Genomic DNA, 16367 nt, shown 5'->3' on the forward strand with positions numbered 1-16367 from the left:
TCTCCTGGCTTGCATTTTGCAAAACCTCCCTTAACTTCACTGGAACTGTATGGAATGTGAACAAGTGCAAACTTAGTGCAATGTACTGTTGACTTTAGTAAGTAACTCAATCTAACAGTAAGGACCTGGAGGTTTGCAATGAATTAGCTGAATGTTAGGAGCTCTGCTTTTAAGTCTGTGAAACTTTAAATATACCCATTACCAACCAATACAAAGCCTATTAGTACATTTTTTTTTATTTTAATAAAAAAGCTAACCCAAAGCAGTTTTCCTCCCATGACCCAAAGACAACCCCCAAACCCACCTCTCTGTCTGCCTTTTCGCCAGCAATATTATATTTTATAGGCTCAATTAAACGGGTCAGCACAAATTGAAAGAAAAAATACAAACAATAATAGAGAAATAATGTTTACCACGTTCATCAGATTTTCATGATCCCCGTTCTGATGTTTAGGCTTCTTTTCCCTTAAAGGAAAAGAAATACATATTGTTACAGCCCACTGTAAATCTACTGTGAAATGTGTGTGTGTCCTGGTAGTAATTGCTACTGACCTTCATCCTAGATTTTTATTTTTCTTCCTGCTAAAAACAGATTATTATTTTGGGGATTGTAACTACCTTGAGGACAACAAGGTAGTCATAGTCAACAGTTCAGGATAACTCCAATCAATAGTTTTTTTCCTATTCTAACTTGGATTCATAGTATGGAAAAAGTTGAAAACTATGGAACCAAAATAGGTATTTAGTCAGTCTAAAATTTACAGAGAATAACTGTTCTTTGAGACTGATAATCTTTAAATGTCTTGTCTCTTAAGTGGCCAGTGTGGCATCTTTTAGGGAATGCTTGGGGTCTGAAGAATCATAGGCCTCTTTAAAATTACTCAGGAGCTATACAAATCCTTCCAAGAGCACAATTCCAATTTCTTAAACAAAATTCTTAGTAGTAGATAAAGTGTGACTAGTTTAAGGAGTTACAAGTCAGACTGCACATGTTTCAGTCTGGAGCATGTACTTCATTTTCTCTCTTTCTCTCTCTCAGGGTTGAAGCTTTGGGTGCTGATTTGATTCAGCCCAATTTGGTGGCCCAATCTCTGAATCAAATCAGGAGACCAATAAAAAGGTCCTAATTGATTTGAAGCCTCTGAATTGATTCCAGGGAGATTAGGGCAGTCCCTGCTCTGTGTCAGTAACTGGGGGAGGGGGGCTGGAAGAGGGGGGAAGGTACCATTGGGGAACCCCTGTCAGGTCCCATCCCCTGCCTGCTCCCCCAGCCTCCCTGACCCCCAACAATCCCGGCTCTTAAAAAAAAAAAAGGTTTGCATTCACTGACTGCTACAGCAGCCACTGGGGCTTCTGGGGGCTCATGGCAGAGCCTCCCACTCAGCATGGGGCAGTGGGGTGCAGCAAGGGTTGCCCCCCCCCGCAACCTGGTAGAAGCCAGTGAGGGCAGGGCTTGCTTTTTTTACCTTCTTGGTTCCTATGTTGGTGCCCATCACCACAGCATTTGAGTGCTTAGTAGTTTTTTTTTTTTTTTTTTTTTTTTTTAAAAGGTCCAGGACACTAGGGCCGGGCAGGGCAGCCATTGACAGGGCTGCGAGAGTGGGCACGGGATGGGGCCTGTTTGATTCAGAGATTCAGCCACGTCAATTCAGGACAGTGATTTGAATCACTGAATTGAACCACCATCCCCCGAATCGGCCGAATCCGAAGTGAATACTAGCTGCTTTGCATAGGCCCAAATAGAAAGATATATCTATATTGATATATCTATCGATAGCTAGCTAGCTCGATAGATATACAGATATAAAATGAAGTGCGTGCTCCAGACTCTGTGTGTGTGTGTGTGTGTGTGTGTGTGTGTGTGTGTGTGTGTGTGTGTTCAGTCCATTTCTAAGAAGGGCCACTGGGGACATAATATACATATTCATAGAAAATATATATTGTAAAACTTAATTACACACAGGCACACACATACTATATATATATATATATATAAAAGCTTTACAATAAGTTATAGTGATATATGTAATTATTATAACTAACACACTAATGCATGTAATTTTATGTATATGGATATACACACACACTTAAGCTATGTGTGTATAATTAAGCTTTACAACGTACAGATTCAAAGAAAGTATATACCATGTCCCTAGTGGCCCTTCTTAGAAATGGATTGAATAGATTGCTTATTTTGAAATACAGCAATAGGATGTCAGACTAATATTCCTCATCTGGAGTGAGTAAAAAGTGGGAAGAGAAGAGCAGAGGAGGAGACTACTGATGACTTCTTCCCACTATACTCTGAAACACATGGCATCCGCCACAACAGCCTGGGCCTTAAACATTTTAGCTGGTTGAGAGCTGAGTAACTGTATCAATTAAATCCATGCCAGTATTCATGCCATTCATAGTACAATTCCTGGTAACAAATACTTAATTCCTCCCTGAAGCTTTTCTGACACTGCATTTTAAGCAGAGCAGATTTTACTTTGGTTTTATGTCTTCAGATATTACATCAACAATTCTCAAAGAGAGTGCTGTAAAGAAATTTTATGTAATCATATTTCTCTGTAAACAACTTTGCACACATAACAATCTACAATAAATGATGCTTTGTTCAAGCTAGGAACACAATGTAATTATTAAAGTATATTACTAGATAATATCTAAGGTTATTAATTCATATTAACTTGTTAGAAATACCCAAATGATTGATTCTCATAAAATATTTTTGCAGCTTCTTTCTGATAATGTCTCAGGACAGAGCACTATTCACTGATCACAATGTTGGTTAGAAGCTAAATTAATTTTAAACAGTTATCTGTATACAGGGTTGGAGTGTTGTAGCTATAATAGTCCTGAAAATATGCAAACAGCAAGGGGTTTTTGCTGATATCTTTTACTGTACCAAACATATAGCCGAGAGAGGTGTTAGACCACTGATTCTCAACCAGGGTTCCATGAGAATTTTTGAAGGGTGTTGCAAGGTGTTAGGAGATAAGCACGTGTGAGAAGAAAAGTGCAGGCTTATCCTTGTCTGGCTGCTGCTCTGGCCCCACTGCCTGGTCCCTTAGCAAGATGGTAAGCACTGTAATAAATAAATTAGTTTTTGAAATGGGGTGCAGCTCAATTCACAGAAGGTATGGAGGGACAGCTCAAGTCAAACAAGGGATGCCTTACATCTAAAAAAAAGTGGAGAACCACTTTGTGAGGCAAACTTTTGGGCACAAGAACATGCCTGCATACAGGCAGTTGCAATGAATGTGGGGAAGTTCATAAGAACTTTTAACTTAGCTTGTAGGACAATATCAATTGAATGGGCTTCTCTTTTAAGTTACAAGAAAAGAGTTGAGTGCTTCTACGCTTTTTCAGAAGTTCTGGGGCTTTTGAGACCCATCCTGGTTCCAGTTTGTATTTCAGGGAGTGGCTGCGTGTACATTTGGAGCCTGTGCTGCATACAGCCCCTTAGTGGAGACAGAGTGTACATTTTCATGTCAAGGTTTTATGCCAGTGCAACTGCACAACCTCTCCAGTACAGGTTTCCCTTGATTTATGTGGGTTCTTTATATGCAAATTCGCTCTTATGTGATGAGCATATTTAGACCCATAATTTGTTACATGCAAGGTAAATTCACTCTTATGCGATCAGCATAGATGCCTCCCTGCCCAAGCAGGTAAATCTGTGTGGGGAGTGGAAAGGGCCATGGCCCCACTCACCCCTGCCCCTTCCCTCATCCCAGCCTCATTCCCTCCCTGCCTCCCTCACTGTCATGGGAACCTATCCCTATGTGTTACATTGTAGGTTTGCTTTATGTGAATTCAATTTATGCACTGTTCTCCGGGAACTCATGTACAGCATAAATCGAGGGAAACCTGTACAGATAAGCTGACAAAAGCACGCCTTTGTCAACATAATTGTATGTAAATCAGAGATTTTGCTGCAGTAGCCATGCTGATTTTTTTTAAACACTCTAGCTAGCACAATTAAGACAGAAGAACTTTGTAACATGGGCTGAGAAAGTCTGTGTTCCCATGTCAGGTCTATATCTGAGGGACATTCAGGAAAGTTAAAGTGAATCAACAAAAAGTAATGAAACAAAACAAAATGAAACAAGAGAGCAACCCAAACCTCAAAGCTATCTTCTTCCTTTCTGGTGCTCATATGCCATTTCTTTTTGCCCAATAGCCTTTATTACAGAGCCCATACATTAAGTCTCCCTTCACCAGTTAAGTCTATTCAGCCTTATTGGTCGGTGATTACTGGTCTTGCATGTGCTGAAACTGTCAGTTCTTCTCTGTTGTTCCAAGACACCATCTTACAAATCCAATACATATGCCACAGTTTGGGGTGGACAGGATGAACTTTCATTACTGAAGCCCCCACCAGAATATCATAGCAGAAAGGTAAACACTGTATGATTTTTGTAATTGAAAAAAAAAAAAAGAATCTGCTCTTGTCCTTATAAAGAATTCCAGATAAAAATCCAGATATACCCCATTGATATTGATATAATTACTCTAGATTTACATCAGTATAAAGGAAAAGAGAACCAACTCAGGAGTTTTATGTTTAAAATTTAACCAAATTTTTTTCATAAAGGCAATCTGGATCTTAAGGAGTATATTTCTGAAGTACTGTACTGCATCACATTTAGCTACATGACTCATTAAAATCCTATACACTGCTTTGGGAGCCTATTTTTAAAAATATCCATCATCTCAGTAGGGCTGGTTATATGAATTTTGTAAAGGGCTTGAAATTCAGCTTTGAAGACCAGAAAGTATCTGTTTCATGAAGGTACTTATCTTGATGGAACAATTCTTCTTAACAAGAATGAAATTTTTAGGGGTAGGTTGTGAGATCAAACTGTTAATTATTACCACCTTTATCTTAGTGTCTGTCCTTCCCATTTTTAGAAGGAGCAGGATCAATCAAACCCTCAGTCTCAGAGATAAAGTACAAATATATAGAAATATCAATGTAATACATAACTCTGTTTTTCTAGTCTCTCCCATTTCTTCCACCCAGTTCAACTGACCTGATTTCTTGTTTGCTTATACCATGTAGGACAAGTATGTAGGAACATTCATCTCTTGGTGTCTTCTCAAGGCTCTCTGCCCTACCTGAAAACCTCAGATCAATGATCCAAGGCTGAATCAAAATACCACTAGCTTTGTTCTACCCTGGGCTACCTGAGTTGTGCTGGCATTTCAGGCAGAGAAGGAAATCACAGATGAATCGAAGGAGAGAAGATGGTTTTGTGTGAGCAGCACTCCTACACAACAGAAGCAAACAGGCAGACCAGGCTTCAAATGCTCTAAATAGGGAATGTTTTATGAAATTTTCCTGGAAGGATGCTGGAGACAACTCGCTGTTTCTGCCATAGAAAAACACACCATACAATAACCACTCTTAGACCTGTTACCACAAGCTTGGAAAAAACAGAGGAACTAGCATCCTTCATGAATGAAGGAATCTTTCATTGGCTTCAATGCTTTGATGTAACCCTGATTATGTTCTTCATGTTGGACTATGGTTATGTTTTAGAACGGTAACTTTGTATATTCTTCATCTGCATGCTCTCCTTAGTATGCAGGCTTGAAGGTCTACTCGCACCTCACTACTCACAGCTGTGGTCTTGGGTTATACTGAGATTAAAGTGTGCAGTTAGAAAGGCCAGGTGGATCAGACTTTGTGTCCAACAGCCCTCCCTTCCAAATGCATGAAGCATAAGTGTTGTCAACATAAGTGTTGTCAATGCCAAGTTCTACGATGAACTCTGAAAGGGCCTTGCTACAAGCTGTGCCAAAGGCCTGCAAAGCGGTGGCCCTCAGTTTTAGGGCTAAGTACAGAACAGAGGCATTGAAAAGATTCCCGGCAGAAGTCATGCTCGACATGGCTTCGGCCAACTCCTCAAAGTAAACACACTCCTGAATACAGCAATCTATGGGGGTCTTAGAATGAAGCCAGGGACTCATTACTAAAAATATCTCTGAATCTATGACAGGAATAGGGCAGGATCTAAAGATAGGGACCCCCACCAGCGTGGTGGAAACTCCTGGAGGTGGCAGTCAGAGCATTTTGTAGCATCACACCCTAGTGGTGCTCCCCAACAGCCAGAGCAGCAGCAATCTTAGCATCAGTAACTCTAGTACAGGCCTCCCTACCCAGCACTTGCTACTTTGGCTGATGGAGGTGGTAGAGCCCCCAAGAGCACAGATGCACCCCTGGCAGGGGGGAGCAACAGGGCCTCCCTACCCAGCACTTGTTACTTGGCTGGAGTATCTGGCAGAGTTCCCAGATGGCAACCCTGGGTGAGAATCTCCTTCCAACAGCTGGGATAGGTGACAGCTTCCCAGGCTGCCTTGTCAGTGATTGTGACTGTGATCTGTTTTAAGCTATATTTAAGGGTTAACAGTTAAGTTTTTCCTGAATGTGTAATCTTGCTCTCCTTTTCCCTTGTTATAAACACTATTTGCTTGTGAGTGGAGAAAGTATGCTCATATTAGAATACCAAGTTAAAATTTATTTGCCTAGGTTTCTGGGTGGGGACTCAAACTAGATTTGAAAAGTTGGTGTTTAAATCCTAAATTTGAACCCAGCCCTTGTTACTGCCATCCAGTGCCTGGGAAAGAGGTTACATTTAATTGTCAAAAAAAATGAGGTAGGGAAAAAACAAACCCCACTTTTTGTGTACCACACAAGGGAACAGTTGTAAGCTAATGTTTCTGGTACCAAACAAACTATTCATATCAGGCGGAAGAACTGATTTCCATTTCATTTATGAAAGTTTGAATCTTTTATCCTTTGCCTTGTACGATGATTAAAAATGTAAGCTATTATTTAAGAGAATCCAGAAAGTTTGATAAATCTGTTTGACACAAATAGCTGAGCACAGAGTTTTCATGTTAAGAACTCAATTTTCACTTTGTTTCCAGTCAGAGATACTATGTGACAGGTTTGTAAATATGAATGTCACTAAGAATCTCAAATCCTATACTGTGAACAAGCACCTAGTAGACAGGTAGAGGAGGAACTGAAAGGAACAAGGTTAAGATGTGTTCTATATATTATAGAGGTTGCCTTCCTTTAAAAGAAATCAGGGTTGAGGACTTTGCTATGTATTTTCAACCAGTTTAACTAGAAACTGCTTTATTTTGGCCCATTAAAATTTTTTTTTGGAATCCCAACCACGCTTGTTACTTGGCTTAAATGAAATTACTTGAATCCACACAATACTCAAACGTGGCTTCTTGTGGCACATCTCCTGCTTTTACTTTTATTGCTTGAGCTGCTGAGTCTTACCTGTCACAGCTGGAGCAAAGAAAGATGAGGAAAGTAAGGAACAAGAGCATCGTCACAGCTGCCAAACCTCCCCATAGGATGATATGAACCTGTCCACTGCTTAGAAAACTGCTGCCAGGTCCCATGGTATAAAGAAGGGCTGGTATCACTTAAGGATGAGGGAATCAGTCCTCAGAGAATGCTGGCATCTGTGGTGAAAGCACTTTCTCTTTCTGTAAAAAGAGGAGCATGTTTAGAAATCATTATGGATTGTGAAGACAGAATCTGACAATTACAAGTCTGGCAAAAGAAATCGTCAAATACCATCTATAAGAACTGTTCCAAGGACACGATAACTAGCAATGTAAATCTTCAACTAAGTGTCTGATATGGACATAGAACAAACTCTATCAAATGTTAACAAAAATGGCAAGTAGCAACAATTTTGGCATAGATGGAAGTAGGACAACAGCTTGCTAAGAACACCACTTGTATTTGGGGAAACAATCCCATGCATCAATTTCTGATTAATCAAACAGTATATTTTGCTGTTTGATTTGCAAATTCGATTTATGTGCTGTTCTCCAGAAATGCACGTACAGCATAAATCAAGGGAAATCTGTACAGATAAGATGACAAAAGCACTTCTTTGTCAACATAACTCTATCTAAACCAAAGATTTTGCTGCAATAGCCATGCTGATTTTTTAAAACACTTTTAGCTAGCATAATTAAAGCAGACGAACTTTGTAGTATAGACCAAGCCACTCTCTCAGCCCATGTTTCCATGTCAAGTCTAGATCTGAGGGACATTCGGGAAGGTTAAAGTGAATCAACAAAAAGTAAATAAAGCAAAATGAAGCAGGCGAACAACCCAAATGCCCAAACTACCCTCTTCCTTTCTGGTGCTCATTTGCCATTTCCTTTTGCCCAACAGCCTTTATTACTGAGCCCATATATAAAGTCTCCCCTCACCAGTTAAGTCCATTCAGCCTTATCGGTAGGTGATTACTGGTCTTGTATGTGTAGAGGCATGTGTTGAAACTGTCAGTTCTTCTCTGATGTTCCAAGACATCATCTTACAAACCCAATACATATGCCACAGTTTGGGCTGGACAGGATGAACTTTCATTACTGAAGCCCCCACCAGAATATGACAGCAGAAAGGCACACGCTATATGATTTTTGTAATTAAAAAAAAAAGACACTGCTCTTGTTCTTATAAAGAAGTACAGATAAAAATCCAGATAAGCTAAATGTGTTAATGACAATATTAATAAGTGGCTTTAAAAAATAACAAACTTAGGGAAAGCATGTGAGATAAAAAATGGCCTCCACTCTGCCTAGGTCTCACAGATTGCTGCTTGCATGAGATTAATGTTACAGTTAACAAACAGATGCTATTCCATTAATAAAAGTGTAACACACTTTCCTGCAAAAGGTTTACAGTTACACTTAAATGTCTCTAGGTGAAGCTACTATTTATATTAGATTGTCCTGGGCTCAAGAATAATAAAATTGAACTGAGAATGACTTTTCAGCTCTGTGAAATACTGACAAGAATTTAGAAATGAGAAGAGATGAGAGTGAATTTTTTCAGGCACTTAAATCAACATCACTTTTGCTACGTAAAAGCCCATAAATCAAATTATTTTATTTAAATCAGCAGCCCCTTAGAGACAGTTCAATTTAATCCCACTTCTATATATTCAATTTGTTTGGTATCCAGTATGTTTTCTTCCCAACGTATAAGGCAACAAACTTTTTTAATGGAATACATTCTCTACATAATGGGAAAAAAACAAGCTGTCATTCTGAGTTGCCAGAGATATCAGTTTCATCATAATTTAGAAAATAAATACGCAAATTGGATTTACCATCGGGTTTCAAGATTTGAAAATATTCTAATAAGATACAAGCCTCTGACAGACATTCACTTTAAAATGTGATGAGGTCTAATCATTGTTCCCCTTAATTCTGTTAGATCCCAGTCACACTTCATTTGCTGATGCAGGGAGAGTCCAGCAAATAAGGTGCCTCATTAGCCTGGGCTTCCCCTGCATCAACAATATTAAATCAATCAGCTGATTGTCAATTGGGGTTCCAAACCAAACTGATCCCTAGCCCCAGCTGACAGTCAGCCCTGCGCATGGGAAGCCTGGCATCAGGCTGAGTCAGCCCGGTGCTGGGCTCCCTGTGGATCAGGCATTATAAAACTATGTGTGCTACCGAACTGATGCTGGGCTTCCCATGCACTGGGAGCTGTATAAATCCCATGTGTTGCCCAGCTGGGCAGCACTTGGGGTTTGGATATGTCCTGGCCAAATGTTCAAGTTAAGGCATGATATAAATGAGCCACAAAGTTATTCCACATCTGTACAACTCAATTTAAGGTGTGATAAAGCAGCAAATGAGCCACAAAGTTAATCCACATATAAGATACCTTAAATTGAATTGCATGTATGGCCAAATGTAATAGAGCACAGGGTGTGCCCTGTTACTTGCAGGGGCCTGAGCAGCAGCAAGCCTGCTTGTAGCTGGCTGCAATCCCAATGGGGCACAACTGCCTGACTGGGAACAGGGCCCAGCTGTGCCCTGTAAGAACAGGGGCTCTGAACAGCAAAGCAAGCAGCTAGAAGAATACCAACTCAGCTGGGGTTGCTGCTTGTGACACCCTGGAAGTAAGGGCACGAGCTATAGGGATAGAAGGAGGCTCCAGGTACTGGGGTATGACCTAAAACTACACCCTGCTGGGGCTGGATGGTGTAGTGCGGCTGTTTGTGGCAGGGCAGCTTCCAGTAAATGCTACACCTGGGGCTTCCCCAGTGAAGGGCGATTATGGGTCACCAGAAAGCCTCAGCCCCTGCTGCCTTGCAGGTGACCCTGTGGAGGGGAAAGGCTAGAGGTACCACACCCTGAATGACAAATCAGGGTCCCAGGCTCAAATGCGAGTCCTGAGGTAGGGCCCTGTCCAGGAAAGGACCAGAGGCAGTGCCCAGATTCACTAAGAGTGCTGAGGCTGCATTAAGGAGCCAGGAGTGTGGCTTCAGGGGGGTGGGGCCCTGAGCCTATACAAGGAGGTCCTGGGATGAAGGGATTAGGGATTGCTGAGGCCCAGTGTAGGGCAGGAAATGCTCAGGGATACAGTGTGGGGCATATGGGGCTTGGAGCCCTGAAAGGGAATAGGGCTCGGATCCCAGTTATGGAGGGGGGCTTGGAGTCCTGAACTGATAAGGGGCTGAAAGCCCTGAGAGGAACTGGGCTGGAGCCTGAGGAACAGTAAAGGACTGAGAGCCCAAGTGATTTAGTGGCTGGGGTTTAGGCCAGACAAGCAGGCCAGATGCTAGGCCAAACAAACCAAGGCCAGGTGTACGGTCATGGATATCATCTGTGAGGCATGGGACATGATAAGGGACAGTCAGAGCCATGTGTATCAGCCCTTAGCATCAAGGCAAGTAAATGGGCAGCCTCCCACCTTGTTAAGATCTATCGATCATTACCATCAAGGCATGGCAGACGAGGTAGGCAGGGGGTTTCCCCAGAGACAAGTGGGTGGGCCTACGTTTAAACCAGCCCCAGGATGGCCACTTGTTACAGGCTACTACTAAAGGCACAGTTAACCTGCTAATCATATTTTAAATATTATGTGTGATGGGACCACATAACATTTAAACAGGCAATGCTGCTTATCTGTAGGCATGGAAAACCAATGCAAACCACACCAAAGGATGGAGGTAGCTTAATGAAACTAAGAATTGATCCTACTCAATAAATATTTTTGTAGCAGTAGCAGATGTTTTCTTTTTTTAAATTCAGAACTGTAGTTTTATCGCCTGTTGAGATTGCTAAGAAAACCACAATAGAACACTAGTGCAGTAATGTTAACAAAAGACAGATTCCTCATTAAAGGCCATTCACATCAAATGAAAAGTGATCAGACAGTAAAAGGGACATATGACAAGACCATAGTAACTGGACAGCTCATGTTGGTTGTTCACTAGTTGCTTGTCCAAGGTGCGTAAGAAGAATAATGTGCTTACAAATCCCTGACAAGATACTGTTCAACAGGGGCAAGAGGATGTGACCAATTATCAATTTCAGTTTTAAAAAGTTTTGGGGGTTGAGATAAGTACAGAGGAACGGGACTAGAAACTGCTCAACACATTTACTGTATAACATACACTTAAATATACAACAGTTTGAAGAGTGCATATGTAATTCCAAATATGCAACAGGTTGCTTTTACTGAGAATGATAAAGAAGAAGAGGTCTTATCGCTAAAATGCCATAAAAACAACTCAAACAACATTTTTGTTCTGATGTGTGCACAGTGCTTTACTCATTAAGGTAAATCAGGATCTTTATTTAACTTGTAATCTCTGGCAATGAGCACAGGATAAAATTTTAATAGATATAAAAATACAATTGCATAACTCAATTATTCATAGTTAGAGAAATACTGATGCAAGTGAAGGTCTAACAAATTAGAAGTTCTACCATGATTTTTTTTGTTTGAACTGTGAGTTTCCCCATGTCAGTACATTTAAATCAAACCATTAATATTACAGCTGCAAAACTCAGCTTTAAACAGAAACATAGGTGTAACCTCTGCTGTGGAACAGTGAATAGCCACTGCCCAATCCCAAGAAGCTATTGTATGCTTTTAGAAGAGAAGCTAGCTTTCCACAAAGAAAAGTTTTACTACATTGCCCTCTAGTGTTTCTTTTTTGCTGTCCTTGTTCATGTTCTTTGTCATCATGTTCTTTTTTGCTATGCTCAAGTGATCGCAGTTCAAACTGAACACAAATCAAGTTGTAAAACATGGAGGGATATATGAAATCATTAATTGACTTGCCTTAAAAATAATCCTATTGCAGCAATTATTTTAATGCTTGCATTGAAACATCACTGAGACTTGTACCTGAAACAGGTGATACTTAATTGGGTTTAAAAGCCACAGACTAAAAGATCTATTTTTATGTGCAAGGTCCTGATAGGATGCCACTGGAATGAATGACTTTTAAAAAAGAATCTATTCAAATCTTTTTAGACTCAGAGATTTTTTTTTAGATTGGACTCTCTTCTGAGAAGAATGGTAACTAACTTGTTAGAAAGTTTTTAACCAGCTGTAGATTATAACAAATTCTGAATAAGAATGAGAAAGATGGAGATGAGATGCATCAATATGAAGACAATTTGCTATTACACTACCTAGGATAAAATGATAATGAATATTGATGCTCTCACTTAAAAAAATCAATAGGCAATAGCACAGGGAAATAATTGCCCTGACTCCAAACCCAGTCTTTGAATAGCACTGTCCATTACTGGACAATTATTATTAATTAATAATAACTTATGTTACTATTAATTCATAATTATTATAACCCTCAGTAATATATTGGTCATACTTACTAATTATTTATACTTGATACTTATTATTCATTTAGTTAGTAATTATTATGACCCTTTCTTTTTTAGGATCAGGTATAAGACACTACAGGAACCTGTATCCAAATAACAACAATGCCCACAGTCAGTTTCTCAAAATCAGACTCAAACATAACACCTCATCTCTACTCTGCTGGATCGAGACATCTCACCATTAAGGATGCCTTTACTTTCACAGTGCATAATGTGTAAGTTTTGTCTCAAACCAGTTCTGCGGATGAAAACCAGGTCGTGCATGTGTAGGTGATTGAGAAAAGTTAGCTGTGTGCAATATGGGTGGTTGTAGGATAAAGGCACATGGGAGGGTTGTTATGGAACTGAAGAATAAAGTGTGCATTTGGTTATTGTGAGGCATAAAGACTAAGATGCAAACTGAGAGGTTGGAGAGGAGTTTAAGTGATTGCATGGATAGGAGATTTTTACCAGTGCTTTTTGTGGGGCGGAAAACTAGGGATGACCTCAGACTGCAAAATTTGGATTAAGATCTGAGCTTTTCTGAAGCCAAGGTTTTGATTCATGTCCTTTTGTATGCAAGCAAAAGGGTGAGAATGTAACATTGCAAAAGAGATTTTAAATTTCTGAGCTCCAATATGTTACAGTGATACCAGCAGTCTTGGCTTTAGGAACAAAACAAAAATTTGGTTGCATTCAGAATCACAGAAAAATAGGGATGGACAAGACCTTGAGAAGCCATCTAGTCCATTTCCCTGTTCAAAGGCTCATCTATACATAAAGAAGTAGACAGGCTCCAGCACAGAGTTCTGGATACTGTAACTGGTGTAACTAGGTGCAAATAACAAATAATCACAGAAGAAAGTTGCTTTATTCCAATATTGAATACACAACTATATTAGAATAAAGATATAGCATTATATATTAAACTACTCTGCATCTCTGTCTCACTAAGAAATATTTCACAGTTCCTCTCCTATCTTGCTTTCTGCTTCACATTGTAAAGAAAGAGCGCATATGAGGCTTGGGTATTAAAAATAAAAATTACCCACTGCTGGTCCTTCTGTACCCAGTGTCATTTTAGCAAGGACAGAATTGTTAAAAGCAATGTCAGTTTTTGGGCTGATTGTCGAATATCTGGAGGCAGGGATCATTTCCATCTGTTTTTTCAGGACGATACCAGTTTCAGAACCTATCCTGTCAGATGAGTTTTATCGGTATGCTATGACTATTCTTTGCATTAAGTTGCATTTCTATTTGGAAACGATACAGTAGAATGTTTAGGCAAATGGGCAAGTCATTTGAGTGAAATGCTGGGTGTTGAGTTAAACAACACACAACTGCTTGACCACATGGTGGCAGTATGACACCACATTCAGATATGCAATTTTGCACTTTTCCAGCACAAGGTTTTAACAGTCCCTGAGGTCTGTGGCTTTTTTTTTTTTTAACTACTTCATTAATCTCAAATTATAAACCATCTAGGCAGCACTACCCATTCATTTCCAATAGACAGAATGAGAAAAGCTGATAGTTTAATCTTTCACCAGTTTTCCTTGTGAATTATAAATACGGCACAAACAAGGGAATCAACTGCTTTGAAAACTAAACTATTCTAGACACATTGATAATAATCATATGGTCATCTCCAAAGAGATGGAGCTTGGAGTGAAATATAAAGACTTACATTTCCAGGTTGCCCATCTGAATGTGGCTGATACTCCAAAGTCAGTATCAGATAGCAGTTTAGTAGCATTAGTCTTCCCCCCACCACAGGCCAGTTCCAACCTCCTTGCCTATGCAGCCCAAGTCTACTTCTCTCCCAGCCCTTTTCTGCTCAGTTGCAACCTCAAGTCCACAGTTTCTCTTACCAAAACCCAACCCCAGCTTTCCTCCTCAATTCTAGTCAATGGCTCCAGACACATATGTAAATAATGAAAGAGAATTCTCTCAAGTTTGTTTTCCTGGTAGAGAAACTTACCCAGAGCCACATATACAGGTATTTGAATGCTGAGGCCCTGAAGAGTAGAGAACTTGCAGTGCTGACACTGTGCAGCTAGGGAAAAGCAGGGTGGCAGGCTGTATACTCATCTCAGTGTGCATTTTTGGCTCCCTTAGTCTGCCTGGCGACCAATGGCAACAGTACATAGGGCAGCCCTGATTGGCTGCCCCAGACTGCCCATGATCAGCCTGTGTTTCCTTGCAGCACAATGTAGAGATTGTTCAGGGGATGTGTTCTGCTCCTTGCTGGAGCAGCAGTCCAGTGAGTGACCTCATACAGACATTCAGTTTCTCCTGAGAGAGTTGCCGTTTTCCCCAAGAGAAACCCCAACATACAGATGTTCAGGCTTTTTCTGTCAGAGTAAGGATGGCTGCTGTAGAAGAAAAATAACCAGGGTAACAACCAGGGTTAAATCACCCCCAGGAGTTTCCCTGGAGAGAACAAATGTCTGTACATGCTGCTTCTTTTAGAAGAGAACATAGCCCTCCAGCATTGCCCACCCTGCTTTCCCAGGGAGATGGTGTGTTGCTCCCTGGACTCTGCTGCTCCCTCATAAGCCCAAGCTGGATCATGCTTAATTGTTTTGTGAGGATTTGTAGTCATGTCTGTTGCAGGAACCATCAGAGGACTAGAGCATTCTCAGTGAAATTGGTATCTTTGGTGATTTAGCTGCCAAACACTAAGAATTCTCCAATGAGCATATGCAACTGAACCCTTTCAAACTTGGCTGAACTAGGGCAGATTCCCATGGGTACAACAAAAGGCACTTCTTTAACAAAATGGACCCTCTTCTGCCAGGTTTCATGCTTTTGTTATAAAACATGGGGCCACGGGAGCATTTAAAAAAAAAATGTTGCCAGAGTTTTTTTAAATGGCAAAAATGAGGTATTTGTGCACAAGCTTGTTCTTACACTGGCTGCAGTATTCTGGATGAAACATTCCAAAAGAAATATATGTATATATGTTGCCCTGTGGGATCAGGCCAACTCTCAGGGTCTCAATATTGTGCTGTTAGACAGGAGGGTGTGACACAATTGCACATATACAAACACACAAATCAATTAGGTGCACGCACGTGCGCGCACACACGCACACACACACACACACACTCTCTCTCTCTCTCTCTCATACACATCCAAACCAGCCTAGGCACATGCACACCTATCACCAATTCAAGCACATACACACTACACACTAAAAATTAGACAATCAATTGTCAATACCTGCACACTCAGTACACATACACAGATCACTAATTCATATATCATGCACACAATGTGTGTGTGTGTGTGTGTGTGTGTGTGTATACACACTCGTGCATGCATACAACTCACCTACACATAGGTAAGTTCCTAACGTGGATGGTACAGTATATATGTGTGTACTTGGGGTACCTGGAATACTTGGGGGAAGGTTCAGGTGAGAAAGAGAGAGTTAAAGTGTAGGGAGTACAAGTTGCCAGAACCCGTGGACTAGAGAGAAGCTGACTGAGGAACTGAGGCTTGGGTTTACTTAAGATCAAGTGGCCCCAGGGTTACTCGAGGTCACTGGTACATGGGAGTGGGGGAAAAAAAAGCCTGGTGGCAAAGAGGAGACAGCCAGGAAAGAGAGAGAGACAGAAACCTGGGAGGGGAGCTTGGGGCTGAAAACTGAGGCAGACAGCTGAGATATTGGG

At 40.7% G+C, this 16367-nt stretch overlaps 1 protein-coding gene across 4 annotated transcripts in view; it reads right to left on the reverse strand.

The window, feature by feature from the left end:
* PAG1 (phosphoprotein membrane anchor with glycosphingolipid microdomains 1) overlaps nucleotides 1–16367 on the reverse strand; it is a 169045-nt gene that overhangs the window by 21274 nt on the left and 131404 nt on the right. For all 4 annotated transcript variants that reach the window (XM_019549676.1, XM_019549668.1, XM_019549654.1 and 1 more), the window contains 2 exons: nucleotides 7310–7521; nucleotides 414–465 (listed from right to left, as the gene is read on the reverse strand). In XM_019549676.1, the coding sequence (XP_019405221.1) occupies nucleotides 414–465; nucleotides 7310–7434 (177 nt within the window). In that variant the 5' untranslated portion in view covers nucleotides 7435–7521. The remainder of the gene's footprint in view (nucleotides 1–413; nucleotides 466–7309; nucleotides 7522–16367) is intronic.

This window comes from Crocodylus porosus, unplaced genomic scaffold (assembly GCF_001723895.1).
Source record: "Crocodylus porosus isolate Cpor-Errol unplaced genomic scaffold, CroPor_comp1, whole genome shotgun sequence".
In the NCBI taxonomy this organism is placed as follows: Eukaryota; Metazoa; Chordata; order Crocodylia; family Crocodylidae; genus Crocodylus; species Crocodylus porosus.